The sequence below is a fragment of the Dermacentor albipictus genome, unplaced genomic scaffold (genome assembly GCF_038994185.2).
Source record: "Dermacentor albipictus isolate Rhodes 1998 colony unplaced genomic scaffold, USDA_Dalb.pri_finalv2 scaffold_17, whole genome shotgun sequence".
Classification (NCBI taxonomy): domain Eukaryota; kingdom Metazoa; phylum Arthropoda; class Arachnida; order Ixodida; family Ixodidae; genus Dermacentor; species Dermacentor albipictus.
Genome location: NW_027225571.1, coordinates 7,879,159 through 7,904,679, shown reverse-complemented (window position 1 = coordinate 7,904,679; position 25,521 = coordinate 7,879,159). Strand labels below are relative to the sequence as shown.

The following is a 25,521-nucleotide window of genomic DNA, read 5'->3' as shown; positions in this document are numbered from 1 at the left end:
TATGCGCATAGTCCCAGGAAGCGTCTGACTGCCTTCTTGTCCGTAGGCCTTGAAAACTTTGCGACGGCTGCGATTTTCTCAGGATCAGGTCTGATACCTGTGTGACTGACAACATGGCCCAAAAACTGTAGTTCTTCATAGCCAAAGTGGCAGTTTTCAGGGTTTAAGCTAAGCCCAGCGGACCGTATGGCTTGAAGAACTGACCGTAGTCGTCTGAGATGTTCATCAAATGTGGCAGAATAAATAATCACATCTCCTAGGTACAGTAAGCAAGTCTTCCACTTAACGTCTGAGAGAACAGTATCCATTAGCCTTTGGAATGTCGCTGGGGCGAAGCACAAACTAAACGGGAGAACTTTGAATTCATAGAGCCCATCAGGCGTCACAAATGCAGTCTTTTCGCGATCCCGCTCATCGACCTCTATTTTCCAGTATCCACTGTTTAAGTCCATCGATGAGAAGTAACGTGCATGCCGTAGCCTGTCGAGGGAATCATCTATGCGTGGTAAGGGATACGCATCTTTTTTCGTAACCCGATTGAGTTTGCGATAATCGATACAGAACCGCAGGCTACCATCCTTCTTCTTAACGAGTGCCACAGGCCATGCCCAAGGGCTTTTTGACGGCTGGATGACATAATCGTCTAGCATTTTCTTGACTTGCTGCTGCATTGCTTCACGCTCTTTCTCAGCCTCGCGATACGGATGTTCTCGGATGGGTGTTACTGTTTCCTCCATAATGATGCGGTGTTTCGTCAGTGGCGTTTGGCGCACTCGGGACGTTGTAGAGACGCAGTCCTTAAAATGGTCAAGCAGTTCCCTGAGACATTGTTCGGCTGCGGCGCTAAACCTGGGTCATTGTCGACGACGGAGGCAGGTGGCATCGTATCGGAGGTTCATTCCTCTTTTACAGCAAAGCAGGGTTGAACGTTCGAACGTGGTCAATTTCGTCAAAGCATGCCACAGCGGTGCCTTTACTGATGTGCTGGCGTTTATTGGTAAACGTTGTCAGTAGTACCTCTGTGCGACCACTGATTAGGCTGACGATACCCCGACCGATGGCAACACCTTGACGGAACAGAAGTGCAGTTAGTTGTTCGGCTACACCGTCCTTGGTAAATTGTTCTCCACAACTGACGGAGACAAGACTGCATGATAGTGGTGGTATGCAGACTTCGTCGTCGGTGACACGTAACGATGTACTTTCTCTCTCTTCGTCGTGGCTCGTGTCAGTACTAGTTGACAAGGTTATCTCGCCGTCTCGTATGTTAACCACGGCGCCGTGCTCCCGCAAGAAGTCGATTCCAAGGATGAGTGATCTGCAGCCCTCTTTTTAAAATCATAAAAGAGCACGAGGTCGCGGGATCGAATCCCGGCCACGGCGGCCGCATTTCGATGGGGGCGAATTGCGAAAACAATCATGTACTTAGATTTAGGTGCACGTTAAAGAACCCCAGGTGGTCAAAATTTCCGGAGTCCTCCACTACGGCGTGCCTCATAATCAGAAAGTGGGTTTGGCACGTAAAATCCCATAATTTTTTTATTATGGCATTAAATATTACCAGAGCACAACCCAGCTCCTCAGGCGCGGCGGTGTTGCCTTCAATGACCTTTGCCCCCCATGCCATACCACGTGACGCCGTGACGTCACGACAGAGGAGAAACGGGGCTCCAACTCGCGCCGTCGCTCGAGGCGTCGCGGCGGTATATAGCAGGTGCGCTTGCCTCTGCTAGACATTTTCTAGGTGGCTTTGATCGGACGCGGTGAGCGTCGAGCAACGCAGCGTTCGGCACGACAACGAAATTTCTAGGTCGCTTTGGCTCAACTCTTGCAAGATGGGCTGGGTGGGAATCGAACCAGGGTCTCCGGAGTGTGAGACGGAGACGCTACCACTGAGCCACGAGTACGAGGCTTCAAAGCGGTACAAAAGCGCCTCTAGTGAATGCGGTGTTGCCTTAGAAACGAGCTGTTCTCGTGCGTCGCTTGCTCAGGCGCACATTTCGTTGCCGAGCCGAACGCTGCGTTGCTCGACGCTCACCGCGTCGAATGCGGGGCGCATAGTCGCTGTGCCATAGCCCATTGTCTTACACCCCTTGGCGGGTCGACAGGAACGCTGTCGCGTTCCACTCTTGAAGGCGAAGCAGAGTAACGCATGAGTTGTTTCTTCGTCTAGCCGAACCAAATATAGCCAACAGCAGTTCACTAGGCTAAACAGTGGTTCAACAACTGAAATAAAGGCTAGTATGCTTTGCATCCTGGGCTTAACCTTAGCTAAGCCACAGCCATTTTTTTAAATAATAAAAGTGGCGACAAAAGCTGCATTTCCTATCTGGAGCCGTGCAGTCCTTTTTCCTGTAGGTGTCATTATCTGGCCTCCGGCATTTCGAATATAAGGGGAATATAAGGAATATAAGGGAATATCATTCTAGCGGTAAGTTTGCCTTCTGCGTTTTCTCAAACTTCATCATTCCCTGAATCCAGATAAGACGTTAATCTTACAAGCCCACCGAAGACAATTCACATGGTCGCGAATGCAAGGCTGAAATGCGGTTCCAAATCAATGATCAGCGACATCAGTTATGCTCGTGCGATTGAACCTCTACTAAATATCTCGGGGCAAAACACTATTTATTGAAAATTATGCATCCAGCACGTCACCCATAGAAACATTTGAAAAAAATACAATATCATTAGAATAGGAAAATGTAACAGGCTCTTTGCTTCCACCCACCAATAATTGAGTACGAAACTGGGCAGGCTTTCTGAAGTATGCTGCTGAAGTAGCGTGCAGAGATATGCCGAGATGGTATCACCGTATTTAACAGTGATATATATATATATATATATATATATATATATATATATATATATATATATAAATACACATACATACATATATATATATATATATATATATATATATATATATATATATATATATATATATATATATATATATATATATATATATATATATATGTATATATATATTATATATATATATTTACAGTGTTAAACTTATCAGATTTGGCCAGTAACCATTTCAAACTGCCTTTTCGCGAAATATTATGTCTTAGTTTTGTATTCAGTACCAGACAAGAAGTACAGGTGATACGCGTGTTGTGTTTGTGAAGATTAACGTGTGCTTTCCATGCATTATTTTAATTTACTGTTGATCTTATCTTAAAGGGACTTACTTTAAATGTGATTGGAAAAGTTAATTGTACAGCAAGAGCTTAATACGTGTGGAAAGAATGTATGCAACAGATCTTCAAGGACGTAATTTATTATGGTGCAACGCAAATCTCAGCCTCTGTCGTGTTTACATCAGCAGCGGTTACTTCCAAAAGCGTGTGGATATTAAGTAAACAGAATTTTTTGACGCGAGCAGCCTCTAAAAAAGTAAGAGTCTCTCCACCAGAAACGCTGAGAAGTTAGCGCTGTCGATAGCCCGCCTCGCTAATTGTGAAAGCCGGCCATCGTCCTGCTTTCACGGAAGTGAATGTAACTGGAGTGAACCACCTACATTTCGACCTTTTCAACCATTTTGGAAATATTAAAAAATCTGGTGCAATAAGTTCTCGTTGTTGTGCAGACAATTCTCATATTTGTGCCGCGTTTTTCCCCAAGTACACGCCTACGTCATGGCTGGCTGACCCCGTCGTTGTTCTGTCGATAGACGAGCCAAGCCAACTCATCGAAAACGAATTCGAAGGCAGCGCCACTTTGCTGCTCACTGTAAACGAAGGCTTATCTGCCCAATGAGTGTCAGGGAAAACTTATTTAAGTACTAATAAAAAGGCCAGGAACCGCGTACGCTAGTAGGAGGTAACGGGGTGTACTTCTTATGCAGCTTCATGTTTTGGCGCGTGGAGCGCCAAAGGTAATTTTTCGCGACATTTAGTGATGAAATAAACGCATAAATCCACGTTTAATGAGAAAAACATGCCTTGTTTTAGCCTATACGATGGGGAATCATTCCATCAGCGGGGTTATCTCAATTTATGTACTGAGCGGTTGTCTGTCCATTGAACACCGAAATAACAGATGTGCGTTGGTACTAAGGGCACATGCATATGGCACTTAGTTCGAAATCAGGGTGAACCCATTGCTGTGAAGTCAAGCAATACTCTCAAAGCTCATTAGTGTAATGCGTGCGGGTATAGAATCAGGGATGTAGATACAACTGCGTGTATTCAGGTGGCGCGATGTTGTGGCGAATATTCTCACTTATTTACGCTTCATTTGTACTGTTGCGTGCTGTGCATATTCGATATACAGCTGGCGCAGTACACGCCTTGGCGCAAGCCTCGAAAGCAAATGTAATTTTTTTCTTCCACAGAGAATTTCGCCCCGCGAAATGTCGATGGCACTGGCATGCCTCCACAAGCAGCCACTGCAGCACGTATGGGCTCCTGTGGCAGCTTCGCTACACTAAAGTGACCATGTTCTAGTACACTCTAGCTACCCCATGCGTACATGTATACCTTGGGCCCACCACGTTGTCGGCAGGACAGCTACTCTGGTAGTTCAGCGCATGATAGAACATGGCACGCCTAATGCAAGGTGAGGACTCGGCTCATATAACTCTGGCAAGGTGTCTTTTCGTGCACTTTCATCTACCTGTTTCTTATAATTTTGACATTACAATTTCCGCTAACATTTCCCCGGCTTAACTTTCTGTTTTAAGATTCCATAGAATTCTGGGGTTTTACGTGCCAAAACAACGATATGATTATGACGCACGCTGTTCTGGGGGGCTCCGCAATAACTTTGACCACCTAGCGTTTTTCTTTAGCGTGCACCGAATGACTGGTAAATATATTAATGCTTTCTTCATACGATTCTTGTAAAAAGACCAACAACAAATATTGAGCACCTTGGTACCCCGTACTATTCTCACCGATGCTTGCTTTAGATAACAAAAATATTTAAAAAATAAACGAAACATTTGGTGTACTGTTGCAACACCTGCTATACAGGGTGTCCCGACTATCACGCGCCAAGCTTTCAAATAATGCAACTGCCACGTAGCTGGACGGAACCAAGGTAATGCTGTTTGCCGTCGCTTGCGGATACTCTAATTATTTTCTGCATTCCGAGTAAATATATAATTAGTGTTAATAATCAACTTCCACAACATTATAATTAGATGAAACGTGTCAATAAGAAAATTGTAGAGTAACATAAAAAACTCCCGATACACCTTTATATTGCTCACTACGTGCTACATAAAAGTGTCTTGAGCGGCTTGTCGCGCGGCATTTTCGCGTGTACTTATTCGCGTTATTCTTTCACGCTCTAAAAAGCTTTTATGAAGCACACATTGACCAACAGAAAGCTGTATCGAGAGTTTTTCATGCCGCTCTGCAATTTTCTCATCGACGAGTTTCATCTAATTATAAAATTCGAGAAGTTGATCATTTAGTTAGGATTAATGATGTAATTAGACGGTATGAAAAAGAAATATTATTTGGAGTATCTCCAAGTGACATTACCGAAACATTACCTTGGTTCTATCCAGCTACATGGCATTTGCATATCGTTAAATCTTTGTGCATGATAGTTGGGAGCCCCGTATATTGTAAGCGAGACGCCAGGACAACCTATACAAATACTGTGCTCTTCAGTTGCCGCACTTGTCGCTATCTTCAAGCTTATTGCTCCTCCTCTTCCTCGTTCTCTCCTTGCATGCACAAAACTTAAAGGGACACTAAAGGGAAATAATAAATAATTTAAGACTAATGAAGCTTTGTTTGAGAACCCTGCAGGCAGTCATTCAAAAATATTGTTTCTTTTTTAGATGAGAAAAAGAAGGTCCAAGTATTAGTATTTGAATTTCGCGCCGAAACCCCAGCGCTGGTACGTCAACGTGACGTCAGGGATTCCAAAGTATTTTTTCGCATTTGGGCCGCGTTGGCTGAATAAAAGTTCCCGAAACTTGCCATGTTTAATGTTTGGTTCCTTTAGAACACAATGTAGTCAATCTGTACCGCTACATATGATTTGTAGGCCCTAGAAGATGCCATCAAAATCCAAGACGTCACAGCCCCCAGGTGCGGGAACTTAAGTAGGCGTCGCCACCCGTATTTCATTCTTGCGCTTTTTCTGGCTTACCAAACGTCTTATCGTTCTAAGAGTGGTGTTTTCGGTGTTGTAGAACGGTAATTTTCTGATGCAGAAGAAATCATTTTTCACTTTGGTGTCCCTTTAACGTTCAATGGAGTTACTCATGATGATGATAAATATCTCTTGGCTCTCTGACCACTCGTAACATACGCACCCCCCCCCCCTCCTCTTGGAAGGCTAATCGTCCTGGTCAGCAAAGGCTATGCCATTAGTGGGGGTCACGACATGCAACTGTAGAAGGCAGGCTTCTGGTAGCGGTCACTCTTTTCCGATGTTGAACAGCCTCATGACGTAAAAAATAGGTCGCCGGGTAAGTCATCACTCGACTGTCTGAGAAAGCATTTCCCACTTCGTTGACATTGTTCTTCTCGATCATATGGCTGTTGCCCCAGGTGGTGACTATTCGCGACCGTTGGTTTTACTCTTTATGGTCACCTTCTTTTTTCCTTCTGTCAACGTCTTGCGCTATGAGTGGCTTTTCGAACGTGCTTGCCCGCTGGAAAAGACCCTTCAGTTGTGCTTCTATAGGCTGCAGCACACCCAGCACAACGCCGTCGATGCTTTCCTGGAAGATGTCATTGCTCAGCACTTCCACGAATGAGATGTTGACCACGGCGACTGATACTGAACCTGGCGTGCATCTACCTGCCACAAAGAATGCGAGTCCGCAGGCCCAGTGGAAGCTTATCTTTATGGCGCGCCGCTGGCGATGGCTTGGTGGGAATGCGCTCGCAATCCGTGGGGAGCCGTTGAGCAAGAGTTGCACCTCGCTGTGCACTGCTGCGCAAATGCGTCTCGCATTCCACCATTTCACCAGGATTCTCGTCCGCCAGCTCCACTTTGGACGTGACACGCGTGGTGGTGCCAAATACAGTCGTGTCATCCTTTATCGTTGCCGCGCTCATCATGGCTTCCGGAGACATGCTACACGTCGCGACACAGGAGCTGGATCGGCTTTCTCTCCGGCATCGGTGTCAAGACCGGTGGGTTTCTCAAGTCGCACGTTTGGCGACCGTCTGCTGTGTTGCCGCCTTTGACAAGACGTGAGTGCGCGTAGTGACCGTCGGCAGCGAGCCCGTCAGCTGTTGTTATTTAGATTTGATGCGTCGTTCTCTCTGTTTTTGCCCTCTCGGGATTCGGGGATCTGTGTGCGCGTTGGACGCGCCCGATGCAAAGCGCAATACGACACACCCAGACACTTCAAACGTTCCTCTCTGCTCCGTGGATGCAATCTCACGTTCGTTATCATTCGGTCAAACTTCCCTCACATCCTGCATCCTTCTCAAGCAGCGCTCCGGGAATGCGACTCGCGATGGCAGCACAATGTCTATGCCCATTCGTCACATGTTGTATTGTCTGTTCCAGTAACGCCTGCCACGTCCAATCTAAGTTTGCTTGCATCTTGTTTCTCGTTAAATATTGATTAAAACGGGCTCCTTCAATTCACTTACCTGTCGAGCACAACGACCCAAAGCCTGCCCGAGCACTTGTAAAATCACAGCAAACCTCAAGCGTGCGGTGACCTAAAGCTTTCCATCGTGGCATCCGGGCCACAGTATTCATTTTACTCCTGGTCGCGAGCACTTCTGCGCCCTTAGAAGCAGTAACCGTTCGTTTCAATGCGGATTCGCTAAAACTGCCACACTTTTTGTTATGGCTTCAAAAACTGAGTATTGTAGGTGACCTTCACTGGGGGGGGGGGGGGGGATTTCACATAGCCTTGGAAATGCGGTATTAGCGATAAAACAAGTCGTTTATTAATGAGCCAGAGATTTTATCGCCGCTGCGCCTGTAGCTGCACGCACCAGCTAGGACGCGTCGCAATAGAGATGCGACGACGGAAAACCGCTGCGCTTGTCGCCCCCCCCCCCTTTCTTTTTTGTTCATTTCTATGTTCTATATAACTCCTGGTACCTTCCCCTGTGATATCTAAACACAAAGAGCTGTGGCATAAAACCTGCTCGGCGCCGGGAGTTTTATATAATAGAAGAAAAGAAAGAGGGCTCAGCTGCTTAAAGCAATTATCTTTTCTCGACATGTAGAGATTTATAGTTACAGATTATATCATATGTCGATTCTGCTCAAAACTCTACCTTTGAATTATTTCCGTAGCCCGTACCCATATGACCCTGTGCAGCAACGCTTGCGAACGCAAAGTATTATTCATCTTCTTCTTTCCTGATCCCGCCGCGCGCTGAAGAAGAAATAGCACTCTTCAAGGATTCTTTAAAGGGACACTAAAGGGAAACAATAAATCAGTTTAGACTAATGGAGCATTGTTTCAGAACCCTGTAGGCAATCATTTAAAAAAATAGTTTGATTATTAGATGAGAAAATGAAGGTCCAAGTATCAGTACTTGAATTTCGCGCCGAAACCCCAGCGCCGGTACGTCAGCGCGACGTCAGGGATTCCAAAGTATGTTTTCGCATTTGGACCGCGTTGGCTGAATAAAGGTTCCCGAAACTTGCCATGTTTAATATTTGGTTCCTTTAGAACACAATGTAGTCAATCTGTACCGCTATATATAATTAGTAGGCCCTAGAAGATGCCATCAAAATCCATGACGTCAGAGCCCCCAGGTGCGGGAACTCAAGTAGGCGTCGCCACCCGTATTTTGTTCTTGCGCTTGTTCTGGCTTACCAAACGTCTTGTCGTTGTAAGAGTGGTGTTTTTGGTGTTGTAGAACGGTAATTTACTGACGCAGAAGAAATCATTTTTCACTTTAGTGTCCCTTTAAGTATTATTTGAGCATACAGCCACGTCATATAAGTACTAGCTATCTGTTAGCTATTTCACAAGCTGCTAGCTAGCGCCCCCTACCTTGTACACCATGATCTGCGGCAGAGACGCGTCTATCGGTGGTGTGATCGTGGGAGTTCGCTCTGTGGGAGTGCGGCTTCGATCGTGCGACGATGCTGTGCGAATGTGAGCGCGAGAAACCATGTGCGTGTTCGACGGACGCCACGTGTCAGTTCCTGTGCGACAAAGTTAAGCCCCTGCGTTGCTTCCTGTGAACATTCTTTCTTTCTTTTTCCCTTTATTATTCCACTTGCATTCAATCAAGCACCATTGTGACCTGTGAGACGTGGTTGTCTTCAACATATATAAGCTGGTATTTCTAATTCAGCTCACGCTTCCTTGCTACAGAGGTTCTTTGGCGTATTGTTGTTTTAGTTTTGCCCCAATGTTGCTCTGCACTGCTTCGTTATGCAATGCTCACAGGGAACAGACAACAGAGAAATCGGGCTTTGTGATTCAGCTCTGTAATTTACATCTTCTGCAAATTTTCAGGGGAACATAAGTGCCATTTTCGAACTTAAGTTTGCATACAAAATAAGCATATACGAAAATGAGGTCGCAATGTTTACCTTATTATACATTCCCTGGCATCACATAACATTGGTGATGTCATTACGAGAACAAAAACATCTTTTGTTTTCATGCACTGCCTTAGTGGTTTCTTTTCCGCCTCCGCTAACAAAGGTGCTACAAAACCTGTATATTTGTACAGCTACAATCCCGCATAATTCACAACGTGTAGTGTATGTACTGTACGTTGTGAACATAGTAACTGTATTGTGGATATTGTAACTATTGTAAGTATAGACAGCTTGCACGTGACGTCACGGACGCAGCTTTTCACCGTGATGATTTCCCAGTAAGGCGCCTGGATGAAGTCAATGCAAGCCATCTATTGCAACTGTAGCTGCATATTGGGCAGCCATAGTTGCACAATATGGAGAAAATGAACGTGTGCGCTCTCCCACTCGAGGCAAGCTTTTCGCCAGTGCTGTATATTAACGGGGCAATGCGCACTCACAGAGCCTAATTTTCTTGCGGTACTCGGTGGTGCTAGCATTAGAGCAGGATCAGTCTTAATGGTTGCAGCCTTTGTTACAGTTTTACTCCACAACCATCACTTCTATCACTTTCCATCACTTCCGGGCAGGCAAGCTCACCGGTCATCGGTGGCGAGCCTTTGTCCGAGCAGCTCAAGAGGTACGTCAAAGTGTTCCCCAGCGTCTCCGACGACGACGTCGTCATGCTGACCGACTCTGCCTTCGTGGAGAACGTGCGATCGGTGCTGCAGCGCCATGACGAGCTCGACGTGTTATCGCACCTGGCCTGGCTGTTCGTGCTGGAGCACGCTGCCGTCGCTGACCCGCACCTCCTCCTGGTCGCCGCGTACGGTAGCCGTTTCGACTCGCTCCACTGGGACATCAGCAAGGAACAAGGGCGCTTCTGCGCCACCGAGGTGCTTTCCAACATTGACGTTCTTTCGCTGAACAAGTGCCGCCGCTTTGAACTATAGGGGTCGCTAACGCTTATATTTAATTTATCCGCTGCCACATTCGGTAGCACTTGACGAGCTGCATTACCACAGCACATAAAAACAAGACAGGAAAAAGAACAGAAATGTAAAATTAGTGCCAAGGAAGAGCAATAAGCTAAGACGCATTTTACCACGTTGTTCCGGTGTATTGCTAGGCCCATTACAAATAGTTATAAATGCACACTCGAACATAGTTTGCCAGTCCGAGATAGTGCTATCTATCGTGCGCTCTAGCCTAACACTAGACAGTTGCATTTATTGATGCGAAAGCACCAAATGGCCCATTGAGCGAAAAAGGAGGCGTCTGTAGCAGCGAAACGGCACCTAAATTCCCATTGGCTGCGACGCCATGCCACGTGCGCGCCTCAACGGAGCAGAGCGGGCGAAATGGGACACCTGTGGCAGCGATGCCGCGCCACGTCTTGCGTGAGGGGAGAGATCATCGCCGCAAGGCTACGTCACCCTTGCTCTCACTGTCGGAAGCATGCGTTATCCGCTTGTTCCTTGTCTGTGCAAGCTCTTACCTGCGCTCTGACTTCTCCTCGGTAATCGTTATACAGAAATTAATGTATATAGAACAATAATTTCGAAAGGTAAAAAGAATTGGCTGCGGCTTAGCTCAGCTAACCCTGGATATGCAAAGCGAAAATTTGGTTTAGCCTGGTCAAGTCTTGCTTTCACTTGGTTAACCTTTGATTTAGCTGCAATTGTTACACTTAGGTATACAAGCCAGGTATGACGGCTGTGCCTATGTCGGTGGCTAGACATGACAGTGATTAGGCTTGAGTAGACACGCATCGCTCGACGGTGCGACGCCTGTTGTGCCACAGGGAAAGCGCAAGTGCTAGACATGCAAAAAGACGCCGCCAACATGCGCAATGTCGAAGCACAAACGGACAGGGCCCGAACGTGGTCGCTACATTGATCTCGACGGTGCGACGCCTGTTTCATTCCGGACCCTCTCGAATGAAGCGGCTCGCCGGGCGATATCCGCGGGGTGGTCAGACACCGCTTGCCCACGGCGGCTCAAAGCCTGCCGGTCTTGCGCAACGCTCAAGGACGGCCCGACATCGCTCTCATCCATGGCCAAGTTCGCACTGACTATTGGCCTCGAGCTCCACCAGTGGAAAAGCTGGCGCCACCGTCGGCGTGACGTTCTATTAGGGATCACGTGGACATAGCGGCCGCATCGGCTGCTTCGGGAGCGCCGAAGCGAGCTGAAAACGAGTTTATATTCCCTCGTACGCCATTTAGGGGCGAGATTTTCCCCCTCCGAGTGTCTCCTTTACAACGCTTGAAAGCACTTCACTAGGTAGTGGCTGCCATTGAAGGCGCGCAACATGGTAGGCTACTGCTCGGTGCCGCAGTGCCGGACTTACGCAACGGAGCCTGGTGTCAGCCCGGTGTCAGCAGGACAAAAAGCTGCGTGAAGCTTGGCTCGCGAAACATGAAACCGGCAAACAGTCATCGGCTACAACTCGGGTATGCAGCAAGCACAGATGCGAGGAAGATTTCTGCTACGGCGCCGGGTGTGCGATGTTCGGAAAAGGCGCACTGAGACACTCGCCCGAGTCCGCTGCCCGAATAATGTCTAGACGGTTTGGTCTATGAACTTGTCGATGCTATAGATACTGGCAAGTTCACTGGAATGGAAAGGGAGCAGTAAGAAGCACATTAAAAAAAGAATGGCATGTGGTCATGTTTGTGTTATGGATTAATGCACTGGATTACAAAAAAAGAAGCAGCGGGAAATCACACGCTGAAAACACCAATAAACATACAGTGCGGCGCAACTGGAGAAATGATATTGAAACGTCCAAGAATTTAGAAGAAAAAAAAAACATTGAATCGTCGCGACGGCACATCACAGTCCCCGTAGGCGTCGAAGCCTGTACAGTGAAATTATTTTAGAATTGCTCTGATAGCGCCCACGCAGCAATGCTTGCTTATATGCTGTGAAATGCTCATATTCTGCCGCATAAAGCTCATGGCACGGCGCAAAAACGCGCTCGCGGTGAAAGCGAAACAGTACGCGGACAAGCATGCAGACGCGCAGTCGGTCGCTGCGAATCTGTGCGATCGCTGCATTGAGGCTTCATTCTATTACGCTCCATTTAGTTATAAAAACACTATAAGAACATATTTCACATAGTTTGCTCACAGCGTTTACCTACCTTTCACGCAAGAAGCCGGTTCGGGAGACTCGATCGCGGCGACCGGGCGCAGTGGCGTTCACTGTACGTATTCGGTAAAGAGACATAGCGTCTGTAAACGATTCTGTGCTTTCAGTTTGCCCAAAGTTATTATTTAGACAGTAAAAAACTTCTCCCGTTTCAAAAGTACTTACAGAACTATCCGGGAGAGCTTGCGCGTGGTGTTTTCAGTGAGCGCTGACAGCAAAACCTATGAGGAGCGCGCCACGTGATCCCTCATACTACGCCAGCAAGGCGCTTCCAATAGATGGCGACTCCGTAACTCCTCGCCGCCAATAGGCGAGCGCGGCGCTTCTCTTAACCAGGCGCTCGACGAGTCACGTGGTCAGGTGCGCCAAGCCAGCGGTGGCGTCGGAGCTCGGCGCAGCGAATCACGCGATGCGTTGCCAAGGCTACGGTGCAGCTGCGGTCAAATGAAGGTCAAATTTCTGGCGACGGCGAAACTCGGCTCGACACGGTTAGTAAAGATTTTGTTTTAATATGGTGTCCAATCCACGCTGTGATGGTGATTCGACAACGAAGCTGTAAGTGACCACTAGAACCAGTACCGGGACCAATGGGACGTAGGTTAAAATTATTCACGTGATTACATTCACATGTACTCTACCTAATTATTAGCCGAAGACGTTTACACGGTTTGCGACTTCGCTTGCACCGCTACTTCATCCATCTACAAAGAGTGGACCAGATGGCAGAGAAATTCGACGTGCCTCGTATGCATGCGGCTCTTCAGGAGTCCTCACTATACGCGGCCTTCCCATAGCACTGTCACTAAAGAAATCATTGATAGGCGGGTCCTCTTTTTGCGTGCGAAAGTGTAGTTGCTTCACTCCCTGCTTCGTTTGCTACAATAAAGGATTACGCAACAGTAATCTTTACCGGGAAACGTATGCTGGGAGCGCTACATGTTTCGCATTGCATGTGGGCGCAAGAGCGCCTTATCATCAATTAAATGGTTCGGATGTTTGTTTTGAGCTTGATTTTTATTGAAACATATACGTTGTAGGCATGATTACAATGAGTGCATGCACTGTTCGCTTCACTTTGCTGAGTGCCGAGCGCTAGCTGGTATAGGCAGGCAAAAATTGTCTCAAAGCACTATACTGTTCGCAATGTGTGATCGTACAGTATAGCAACCATAGCTACAAGGGCTGCTCTGGGCTAATTGAAGATAAGCGGACTAGACACAAAGCTTCAAGCAAACTACTGTCTTAGTGTATATATGCATTCCTTCTTCTTGTCCTCATCAGCATCTTTTATCACTCTCATTTGTTCTTTGTTTTTCCCCTGTACAGAGTAACAGTCCAGAGCATGGTAGCACAGGCCGACCTCTCTGCCTTTCTAATAAATCATCTCTCTTTCTCTCTCTCTCTTTGTCTCTCTATAGTCTCTGCTTTGCGGGGGTATGAGTTATTATATTTGGGGGTAGGACACATAAATGTGATAGTTTTCTGTCGACGTTACGCCACGAAGAAATCCCGGTATCCTAGCCATAGATAGCTTCGCTGTAAAACGTTGACAGTGAGCTTCGAATCTACGACCCATGCTCAGAAGCGGAGTGTCGTAATCACTGGGCTAAATCAGTGCCTCCTAGGTCTTTGGACTCTGCTTTATGACATCATGCTACTTGGATCAAAATTTACATTGCCAAGCCTGTTCGTGACGAAAGCGGTAGCGTAAAAATAACCCCGGCTTACTCGGGTGCGTCCCCATTAGATTCTGTGGCAGTCGGACAAGGAGCTTGACGTTACTGCCCTTGTGCACCACCCTTGTGCTACCTAGGAGGCGTTAGCCTAGCCTCTTAAGCACTCGCTTGCCCGCGAGCAGTTCATCACTCGAAAGACTGCTGAGGGAGTTCAATTGGACTTTAATGCTTTCGCATTAACAATTCATAAGTACTTAGATCTCTTCGGATATTTTTTTTTCGATCGATTTGCCTCATTTGTTGGTTTACACTGCTATATTCTAGCTATGATAAATAACAAGTTTGGTAGGTTCCTTGTATTGAAAATCATAGTAATTTACAGAAAACCTGTTAGAATTGTTGCAAACATGACGGCATGTTATTGTGGGTCCATGAAATAAAGTTGCAGAAGCCAGTATTTTTTACGGACATTTGCTGTAAATATTATAGCCTGTTATTGCGGTACCATGGAATGAAATTAGACTTCTATATTTTTTACGGTACATTCCTGTGAATGTGATGGCGTCTTTTTTTGGCGTCGTGAAATGAAATTACAGACGTATTAATTTTTTACTGAAAATTACTGTAAATATAATGGCACGTTCGTGCCACATTGTGAAATGAAATTATGCACGTCCGTACTCGTTACGACAAATAGTTGGCAGCGGATGCTACCAGGAAAAGTGCAATTTTTTTGTCACCAGTGCTAACTTGGCTGATTGTGGAAGACTATCCCTTCAAGAAATCAACAGCGCGAGCGAAAGATGACAGCAGCAGCGCTTTCTCTCACCGTCGTCTTTAGCTCGCGCCGTTAATTTGCTACCATAGGCTGCCAACTGCAGCTTAAATCTGCGAAACGGCCACTTGGACATCTTGGTACTGCAACATCGATGACGAGTACCTGCGTGGGTACAAGAAGGGATGAGGACAAGTGCTGAACGACCCACACTTTACTTATCCTTCCACCCTTTTCTTAAAGCCCACTGTGTCACGTGCATCGCCGTCGACGACCTTCGCAGGTGGAGACCGTCTACGGGCTGCTCGTGAGCGCCATGTTTGCCGTGTCGCGTTTCTCGGTTGCCGAACGAGACAGCATCGCGGAGCGGCTGCACGGCCTCGTGCGAGTCGCCGTCGACAAGGCCTCCTCCACCGCCTGGTTCGACGAGGACAGCCGGCGCGCAGCCGCCCTCAAGCTGGAGAGCGTCGAGACGGTGCTGTGGCCTCGCGCCGAGCTGCTCACCGACGAAGGCCTGGCCGGTGCGTACGCCCGTTTCCCGGACTGGGCGGACTCCTTCGTCGACCTGTGGATGCAGACGCGCCGCGCCGCGTGGCGATTGCTGGGCACGGCTGAGGGCGACGACCACTTCGCCACGCCCGGTGGCTACGTGCTTCCGCACGTGCGCTACGAGCACGTGCTTAACAGCCTCTTCGTCTCTGTGGCGGCGCTTGCGAAGCCTCTCTATTACTCCAAGGTGTGAACTCCCGTGACACTGAACGAGAAGCCGATCGTTGACACGCGTATCAGCATAAAGAAATAGCAGCGGTGTAGATGTATATTCTCAGATAAAATCAAATGGGTTGGAATTTACCAGCGCACTACTGCTAGTTTTTGTGGTGACGTTTGCGGAGCCCATAATTTTTGATGTATTCAATTTCGCAGTCATTTTCTCGAATTTGGAAGGTTGTAGGAGACGAAATACTCTCGTTAGGTGTTACAAATTAATGCATTGGACAAACACTCAGTGTTTGATTCTTGCTAATATATTCTATTTTGCGTCGAATTTCCTTCAAGGGCGGAAAAGGAAAAACTCGTTGCACGATATTCAATCCTAAGACGCGCTGGCAGCGCTTATGTGCGATGTACGATTAGTAGCTTTGCTGGTCATGGCTTTCTAAAAAAATCATAAGCAATAATTTCTTACTGTATGCAAGACCTTTGTATCTCTTTGCGTCTTGGATGTGGCTGTAGCAGAAGCCCCAGGTAGAACTGAGAAACTGCTAACTTCACAAATGTGGCAAGATTCCGTAATGAAGTGACCAGTGGACGTGACTGTCATGATAAAAGAGCCGTGTTGCACTTCACTAATGTTCCACGTCCCGCAAGTTCTCGGTTATCACTATACTATAGTGTGTCCCAGCTAACGTTAGCTAAGCTGTTATAAGAAAAAAATGAAGAGCTATTCCACTCTGGAAAGTTGGATGACCAGCGAAGCTGTAGCACGTCACACATGATTAGCCAAAGGTAAATGTATTTATTCCTCATTTGGTAATGCAGGATAGCTTTGTGATTACTGAGATATACACCAATTCGTTCGGTTACCACCTTGGAATGTTGGTAAAGGTTAAATCCATACACGACCATTGTTTAGTAATTGAGTGACTTGGATTGGTGTGGCACTTCAATCCAAAATTTTGTCACTCAAACTGAGTGAACCATTTCTTGTCTGGTTTTGAAATGTCCACATCCAAGTCTCACCATTGAGCTATTGAAATTGTGGTTTTGAAATGTCAACGTCACGACTAACCCATGCAAAGTTCATGGTCATGAGCCTCTCGATATCACACTTGGGTGTGCCTGGATATATATGTACAGTGAATATCCCAGTTTCGTTTTTCGTTTGTACGGCACAGACATCCATCCCGACACACGCTGGCATTGTCCTCTTGCGAGTCAAGCGTACAAAGGTGCGTACATCCTGTAGCCATGAACCTTAGGGACTATGAGTCATTACATTTTTTGCTTGCTTAAGGGAGATATGAGCCGTTGCCTTCGGGGGTATGAGTTATTGTTTCCGGGGGTATGAGAATTGATAACAGTTTTTGATATCCAGTTCTCTATATTGCATGCGTGATTACAAAGAATGTCGTCACTATTCTCTTCACTTTGCTGAGTGCTGGTAGCCGCTGCCTTGTGGGGCTATGAGACATTTTATTTTTTGCTTGCTTACGGAGGTATAAGCCATTGATTATGATGGTTATCGCTGACGCACACGAAAGCTACATGGAACCCTAGCCCTATACAGCTTCGCTGTAAAAAAGGAAGAAAAGAAATCGCGGTGCAACATGCGGTTATAATATCTACAGTGCTTAGAAGACTTGTGACGGGACGAACACCGTAGATACTGTAGTTGTATCTTACCCCGTGTCTTAATTTTTGTTAGTTTTTTTGCTCATAACAGTTTAGTTGACGTTCACTGGGGCACATGGGTATAGAACTGTCTGTGCTTCCAAAGGGTACCAAGGCTATGTTCTACGGCGGCCTCGGGTACCAGTTCACCCGCCAGTTGGTCAAGGCGGTGGACGCGAGCGGCATCAAGGTGGACGCGAACGGAAGCATCGTGCACTCCTTGCTTTCGGCCGCGACCAGCGGGGAGTTCGAGGAGCGGGTACGATGCCGAGCACACATCCCCAGCCGTGACCAGAACGATGGAACCTTCAGCGACAGTGAAAGCGGCCCATTTCCTGAGGTGACTCTGCAGCAACTAGAACATAATCAGGGATCGAGCGAAAGAAAGAGAAAGTTGAAACTCTTATGCTTAAGACACTTATGTATACCGAGACAGAACGAATGTTCGGTTGCTTGTGTGAGCAGTTACGCAAAAAGTCGCATTTGGCAATGTTTGCATGTTCGATATACGAGCCTCTTTGCTTGCAAGGTGAGCCAGAGCCGGCCACTGTGATCAAAAGTGACTTGCTTACTACAAAGTGCCACAACATTTAAGTAATCACATTATAGACAAAGCACCACATCCTCCAAGCAGCTGTTCGCTGGTCAAGTTGTTCACGATAATGAACATCTTTGTCACCATTGTTATGGAGGTCCAAGTGAGGAGGTAGCAAAGCATAGGGAGTTCCCAGCTCATAGATCAACGAAAAAGTCATTAGACAATCTTTCTGATCTTACATGGCAACATCTGCGAAAGAAACAAAAAAATAGATCGTATTGTAAACGCCTGTTCCTTACGTCAGCGATGGCTCATTTTTTATCTCTCACTAACGCTCGAAAACAAAAAAGAAAAGAAACAAAGAATTTAGGATTTCCTACACCATCAAAGTCGTCCGCGTTTTTTCGATGTCTTACATACACGAGGAGTTGGAATGTTTAGTTTGCGAAAATAGTGCCTCTGGCACTAGTCATTCGCGCATCCATGGCGTTTCGAGCGCTGCAGCTTTGGTGTTGTGGCTGGGCTTCTCACGGCTAAGCGCATGACTGCAAGTCCAGTTCCTGAACTTGCTGATAAACGTATTTAGATAATAGCGAAATATGACATCCGCTGCACATTTATATCGACACGTGTACTTGCGTATTTTTATCGAGCGACCACACTTCACCGCCCAACTGTTATCGCACAGCGACGGATGCGCCTGCATGTATCGGAAGTTTCTGGAATGGCATCGATAGTTCCATCTGATGTCTGTCACCAGATCTTGTGTAATCTGATTGCATGTATGCGCGATGTGAATAGTGTAGAGTTTTGTGGAAAGCACGCGGGTCCCAGGGATTACTCTGGAACATTCGACGACTGTCATTCTTGTCGATGGGCTGTGGGAACTTTGCGATGGCAGCAGTCTTCTGTGGGTCGGGGCAGACTCCAGACTTGTTGATGAAGTGGCCTCGGAACAGAAGCTCATCGTAAGCACAGCGGCACTTTTCTGGCTTCAGAGTGAGTCCTGGCTTGATGGCCTCTTATACTGTCGCAAGCCGCCTGCCACAACGACGTCATCCAAGTAAACAAGACACTTCTGCCACTTCAATCCTGCTAACACCATATCCATGACGTACAGAAACGTTGCAGGCGCCGAGCACAGTTAGAATGGCACGACCATAAACTCGTAGAGGCAGTCTAGCGTGATGAAGGCGGTCTTTTCGCGATCTCTCTCGTCGACTTCTATTTGCCAGTAGCCATACTTTAGGTTCATCGACGAGAATTATTTAGCGTTGCAGAACCAATGCAATGCGTTGTCTATCCGTGGAAGAGGGTATACGTCCTTCTTCGTGATCTTGTTCAGTCCATGATAATCGACGCAAAAGGTAGGGTTCCGTCCTTTTCTTCACCAGGACTACAGGAGATGCCCACGGGCTTTTCGACGGCTGGATGATCTCGTCGCGTAGCATTTCGTCGACTTGTTGCTTAATAGCTTCACGTTCTCGCGTCGAAACTTGGTAAGGGCTCTGGCAGAGTGGCCGAGCTCACCCTTCGGTTATTATGTGATGCTTTGCGACTGGTGTTTGTCGAATCATCGATGACGTCAAAAAGCAGTCTTTGTATAGTTCGAGAAGGCTTCTGAGCTGTTGCTGCTTATTTATGCGGAGATTTGGACTTATGTCGAAGTCTAGTTCGGGAACCATGGTCGTCGGGGTATATGTGGCAGAATCCTAGCGGACAAAGGCATTGCTGGTTTCCAAAATTTCCTCGATGTACGCGATTGTCGTGCCCTTGCTGATGTGCTTGAACTCTTCACTGAAGTTGGTTAGCATCAATTCCACTTTTCCTCCGTGGAGTCGAGCGATCCTTCTTGCAACGCAAATTTCACTGTCGAGCAGTAGACCTAGGTCGCCCTCGATGACGCCTTCTACGTCAGCGGATGTTTCGGTGCCGGCGTAAAAAAAATTGGAGGACGCTTAAGCTTCGCCTTCAAGAGTGGAACGCGACAGCGTTCCCGTCGACCCGCCAAGGGGTGTAAGACAATGGGCTACGGCGCAGCGACTACGCGCCCCGCATCGGACGCGGTGAGCGTCGAGCAACGCCGCGTTCGGCTCGGCAACGAAATGTGCGCCTGAGCAAGCGACGCACGTCTGAGCCTTAGAAACAGCTCGTTTCTAAGGCAACACCGCATTCACTAGAGGCGTTTTTGTATCGCTTTGAAGCATCGAACTCGTGACTGAGTGGTAGCGTCTCCGTCTCACACTCCGGAGACCCTGGTTCGATTCTCACCCAGCCCATCTTTCAAGTTGTTTTATATTCATGAAGTGCCTGCTGGGATTTATCGCCCACGGCCAACGCCGCCGACGCCGACGACACCGGCCTTTCTGCGACACGAGCTCCTTAACGCTGTCGCGTTAAAATAATGCTGGAGCGCGGCGGGATGCTCACCTGATCATCGAGCAAATTCAAGGCGTGGTGACTACGAGAGCTCTCCAGCGGTAGGGCTTGATCTTCCGACAGAGTATCGATTTCGGCTTCAGGTCGATGATTGCGCCGTGTTGGTTCAGGAAGTCCATGCCGAGAATGACGTCTCGTGAACACTGTTGGAGGATAACGAAGGTGAAAGGGTAAGTCCCATCATGAACGGTAATTGCTGCCGTGCAGATTCCAGTCGGCGTAATAAGGTGTGCCCCAGCGGTGTGAATTTTAGGGCCTTCCCGTGCAGTTTTATGTTCTTCAACTGGGCGGCAATGTGTCCGCTCATCACGGAATAATCGGCCCTTGTGTCCACTAAGGCGGTGACTGCGTGGCCGTCGAGAAGCACATCGAGGTCGGTGGTTCTTTGTCTTGCGTTAAAGTTAGGTCTTGGCGTTGTATCACGGCTCCGTCGCGTTTACCTGTGGCTGGTATGCGGCGTCGTCAAGTCGTCTTTCGTCTGCGTATTCTTTGCTTCCAGCTTCGCCGGGGCGGCGGCGTGTCGTTGTTATGTCGTTGAGGTAGTCTCTTCGGCGTCTTCATCGGTGGCGGAGGGTCTTCATCAGTTCGACGAAGAGCAACCGCACCTCCATCGGTTGCTGCTTTTCGTTTTCCGGATATGAGCTCGCAGACCGGCCCCGGGCTGGGCCAGTGTATGTTTGGCGCTGCGGCGACAGGTAGCGGCCTGGTGACGGCGAACGGGACGGTCGTCGAGGGCTCCACTGAGTGGCGGCGAGATATAGTCGGCGATATCGCGAGGTTGTTGACCAAGATGTGGTCGCGGCGCGTTAACGGCGAACCGTCGCAGTCCCATCTCCCGGTATGGAATTCGGCGGTAGACGTGACCCACTTCTCCGCAGTGGCAACAGAGCGGGCGATGGTCATCATCATCATCATCATCATCATCATCAGCCTGGTTACGCCCACTGCAGGGCAAAGGCCTCTCCCATATTTCTCCAACAACCCCGGTCATGTACTAATTGTGGCCATGCCGTCCCTGCAAACTTCTTAATCTCATCCGCCCACCTAACTTTCTGCCGCCCCCTGCTACGCTTCCCTTCCCTTGGGACCCAGTTCCTAACCCTTAATGACCATCGGTTATCTTCCCTCCTCATTACATGTCCTGCCCATGCCCATTTCTTTTTCTTGATTTCAACTAAGATGTCATTAACTCGCGTTTGTTCCCTGACCCAATCTGCTCTTTTCTTATCCCTTAACGTTACGCCTATCATTCTTCTTTCCATAGCTCGTTGCGTCGTCCTCAATTTGAGTAGAACTCTTTTCGTAAGCCTCCAGGTTTCTGCCCCGTAGGTGAGTACTGGTAAGACAGAGCTATTATATACTTTTCTCTTGAGGGATAATGGCAACCTGCTGTTCATGATCTGAGAATGCCTGCCAAACACACCCCAGCCCATTCTTATTCTCCTGATTATTTCCGTCTCATGGTCCGGATCCGCCGTCACTACCTGCCCCAAGTAGGTGTATTCCCTTACGACTTCCAGTGCCTCGCTGCCTATTGTAAATTGCTGTTCTCTTCCGAGAGTGTTAAACATTACTTTAGTTTTCTGCAAATTAATTTTTAGACCCACCCTTCTGCTTTGCCTTTCCAGGTCAGTGAGCATGCATTGCAATTGGTCCCCTGAGTTACTAAGCAAGGCAATATCATCAGCGAATCGCAAGTTACTAAGGTATTCTCCATTAACTTTTATCCCCAATTCTTCCCAATCCAGGTCTCTGAATACCTCCTGTAAACGTGCCGTGAATAGCATTGGAGAGATCGTATCTCCCTGCCTGACGCCTTTCTTTATCGGGATTTTGTTGCTTACTTTATGGAGGACTACGGTGGCTGTGGAGCCGCTATAGATATCTTTCAGTATTTTTACATACGGCTCGTCTACCCCCTGATTCCGTAATGCCTCCATGACTGCTGAGGTTTCGACAGAATCAAACGCTTTCTCATAATCAATGAAAGCTATATATAAGGCTTGGTTATATTCCGCACATTTCTCTATCACCTGATTGATAGTGTGAATATGATCTATTGTTGAGTAGCCTTTACGGAATCCTGCCTGGTCCTTTGCTTGACAGAAGTCTAAGGTGTTCCTGATTCTATTTGCGATTACCTTAGTAAATAGTTTGTAGGCAACGGACAGTAAGCTGATCGGTCTATAATTTTTCAAGTCTTTGGCGTCACCTTTCTTATGAATTAGGATTATGTTAGCGTTCTTCCAAGATTCCTGTACGCTCGAGGTCATGAGGCATTGCGTATACAGGGTGGCCAGTTTCTCTAGAACAATCTGTCCACCATCCTTCAACAAATCTGCTGTTATCTGATCCTCTCCAGCTGATTTCCCCCTTTGCATATCTCCCAAGGCTTTCTTTACTTCTTCCGGCGTTACCTTTGGGATTTCGAATTCCTCTAGACTATTTTCCCTTCCATTATCGTCGTGGGTGCCACTGGTACTGTACAAATCTCTATAGAACTCCTCAGCCACTTGAACTATCTCATCCATATTAGTAATGATTTTGCCGGCTTTGTCTCTTAACGCATACAGCTGATTCTTGCCAATTCCTAGTTTCTTCTTCACTGTTTTTAGGCTTCCTCCGTTCCTGAGAGCATGTTCAATTCTATCCATATTATACTTCCTTATGTCAGCTGTCTTACGCTTGTTGATTAACTTCGAAAGTTCTGCCAGTTCTATTCTAGCTGTAGGGTGAGAGGCTTTCATACATTGGCGTTTCTGGATCAGATCCTTCGTCTCCTGCGATAGTTTGCTGGTATCCTGACTAATGGAGTTACCACCGACTTCCATTGCACACTCCTTAATGATGCCCACAAGATTGTTGTTCATTGTTTCAACACTAAAGTCCTCTTCCTGAGTTAAAGCCGAATACCTGTTCTGTAGCTTGATCTGGAATTCTTCTATTTTCCCTCTTACCGCTAACTCATTAATCGGCTTCTTATGTACTAGTTCTTATGTACTAGTTCTTCCGTTCCCTCCTCAGGTATAGGCTAATTCGAGTTCTTACCATCCTGTGGTCACTGCAGCGCACTTTGCCGAGCACGTCCACATCTTGTATGATGCCAGGGTTAGCGCAGAGTATGAAGTCTATTTCATTTCTAGTATCGCCGTTCGGGCTCCTCCACGTCCGCTTTCGGCTATCCCGCTTGCGGAAGAAGGTATTCATTATCCTCATATTATTCTGTTCCGCAAACTCTTCTAATAACTCTTCCCTGCTATTCCTAGCGCCTATGCCATATTCCCCCACTGCCCTGTCTCCAGCCTGCTTCTTGCCTACCTTGGCATTAAAGTCGCCCATTAGTATAGTGTATTTAGTTTTCACTCTACCCATCGCCGATTCCACGTCTTCATAGAAGCTTTCGACTTCCTGGTCATCATTACTGGATGTAGGGGCGTAGACTTGTACAATCTTCATTTTGTACCTCTTATTAAGTTTCACAAGACCTGCCACCCTCTCGTTAATGCTATAGAATTCCTGTATGTTACCAGCTATATTCTTATTAATCAGGAATCCGACTCCTAGTTCTCTTCTCTCCGCTAAGCCCCTGTAGCACAAGACGTGCCCGCTTTTTAGCACTGTATATGCTTCTTTTGGCCTCCTAACTTCACTGAGCCCTATTATATCCTATTTACTGCCCTCTAATTCCTCCAATAGCACTGCTAGACTCGCCTCACTAGATAACGTTCTAGCGTTAAACGTTGTCAGGTTCATATTCCATTGGCGGCCTGTCCGGAGCCAGTGATTCTTAGCACCCTCTGCTGCGTTGCAGGTCCGACCGCCGCCGTGGTCAGCTGCTTCGCAGCTGCTGGGGACTGAGGGCCGGGGTTTGATTGTTGTATTCATATTGGAGGTTGTGGCCAAGTACTGCACCAGGGTGGCCAATCCTGCTCTGGTGAGGGAGTGTGTTGCCGGTTCTGGTTACCGGGATCAGGCCACACTCCAGGCGGTGGTCAGGAGTGCGCCAAATGTCCGTCCTCCTCGTGCAGCTGCGCTGGGCTACGGGTGGGCGTGCTGGCGGCGGCGGTAGACGACGGAATTGTGGCGTGGAAGGTCCCTGGCGCGGTCGCGCATGGGAGCCTTGACGGCGGGCGACAGCGGCCTAGGTCATCGCTTCCGGCTCGGGCTGCGGCGATTCTGGTTGCACCTCAGGAACTCCAAGGGATCGCTGAACCTCGTCTTTGACGATTTCAGCGATTGAGGCCAGTTCAGGCTGCGACCTTGGGTACAACTACTGCAGCTCTTGCCGTACGACCGCTCTGATAGTCTCGCGCAAATCGTCGGTGGCCAGTGATTGAATTCCTGCGTAGTTCGTGTAGTTCGTGCGGCGGTCGAATTCCCCGTTCCGGATTTCGAGTGTCTTCTCGATGCTGGTGGCCTCGCGAAGGAACTCTTTTACGGTCTTCAGTGGGCTTCGTATCATTGCGCCGAAAAGTTCTTCCTTGGCACCACGCATGAGTAGGCGGACTTTCTACTCCTCGGGCATATCCGGGTCGGCATGGCGGAACAGACGGCTAATTTCTTCCGTAAAGAAGCCAACGTCCTTGTTAGGTAGCTCCACTCGGGCGTCTAGCATAGCTTCAGCAATGCTTCTTTGCCCACGACCCTCGTAAAGGTACTCAGGAAGCCGCTACGGAACAGGTCTCATGCTGTCAAGGTCGGGTCCCCGTTCTCAAACCACGTTCTGGCGGCGTCTTCTAAGGCGACGTATACATGCTGCAGCTTGTCGTTGGAGTCCCAGTTGTTGAAAGTCGCGATTCGTTCGCAAGTCTCCAGTCAGGATTCCGGGTGTTCAGTCGCTGCTCCATGGAAGGTCGGTTGGTTCCGAGGCTGTTGCAGGATAACGGGGAACGCTGGGGCATCCCTTGGGGTTGTCTTGGCCACGATCTTCTGGTCGTCTCAAGTAGAAGCCCGTGTTCCGGCGGTAGCTGTTGCAGTCGGCGACTTTCTCGATGATCCGGGAGGACGTAGGTTTTGTCTTTGATGTCCGGGCTTGGATCACGGCTTTGTGGGGGCGT

General features: G+C 47.8%; 1 protein-coding gene across 1 annotated transcript in view; it reads left to right on the top strand.

Annotated features, from left to right (window-relative positions):
- Window positions 1–25,521, top strand: part of LOC139051965 (endothelin-converting enzyme 1-like) — a 131,732-nt gene that overhangs the window by 91,010 nt on the left and 15,201 nt on the right. The window contains exons 10-12 of the mRNA XM_070529023.1: window positions 10,080–10,385; window positions 15,380–15,832; window positions 17,594–17,827. Of these exons, the coding sequence (XP_070385124.1) occupies window positions 10,080–10,385; window positions 15,380–15,832; window positions 17,594–17,827 (993 nt within the window). The remainder of the gene's footprint in view (window positions 1–10,079; window positions 10,386–15,379; window positions 15,833–17,593; window positions 17,828–25,521) is intronic.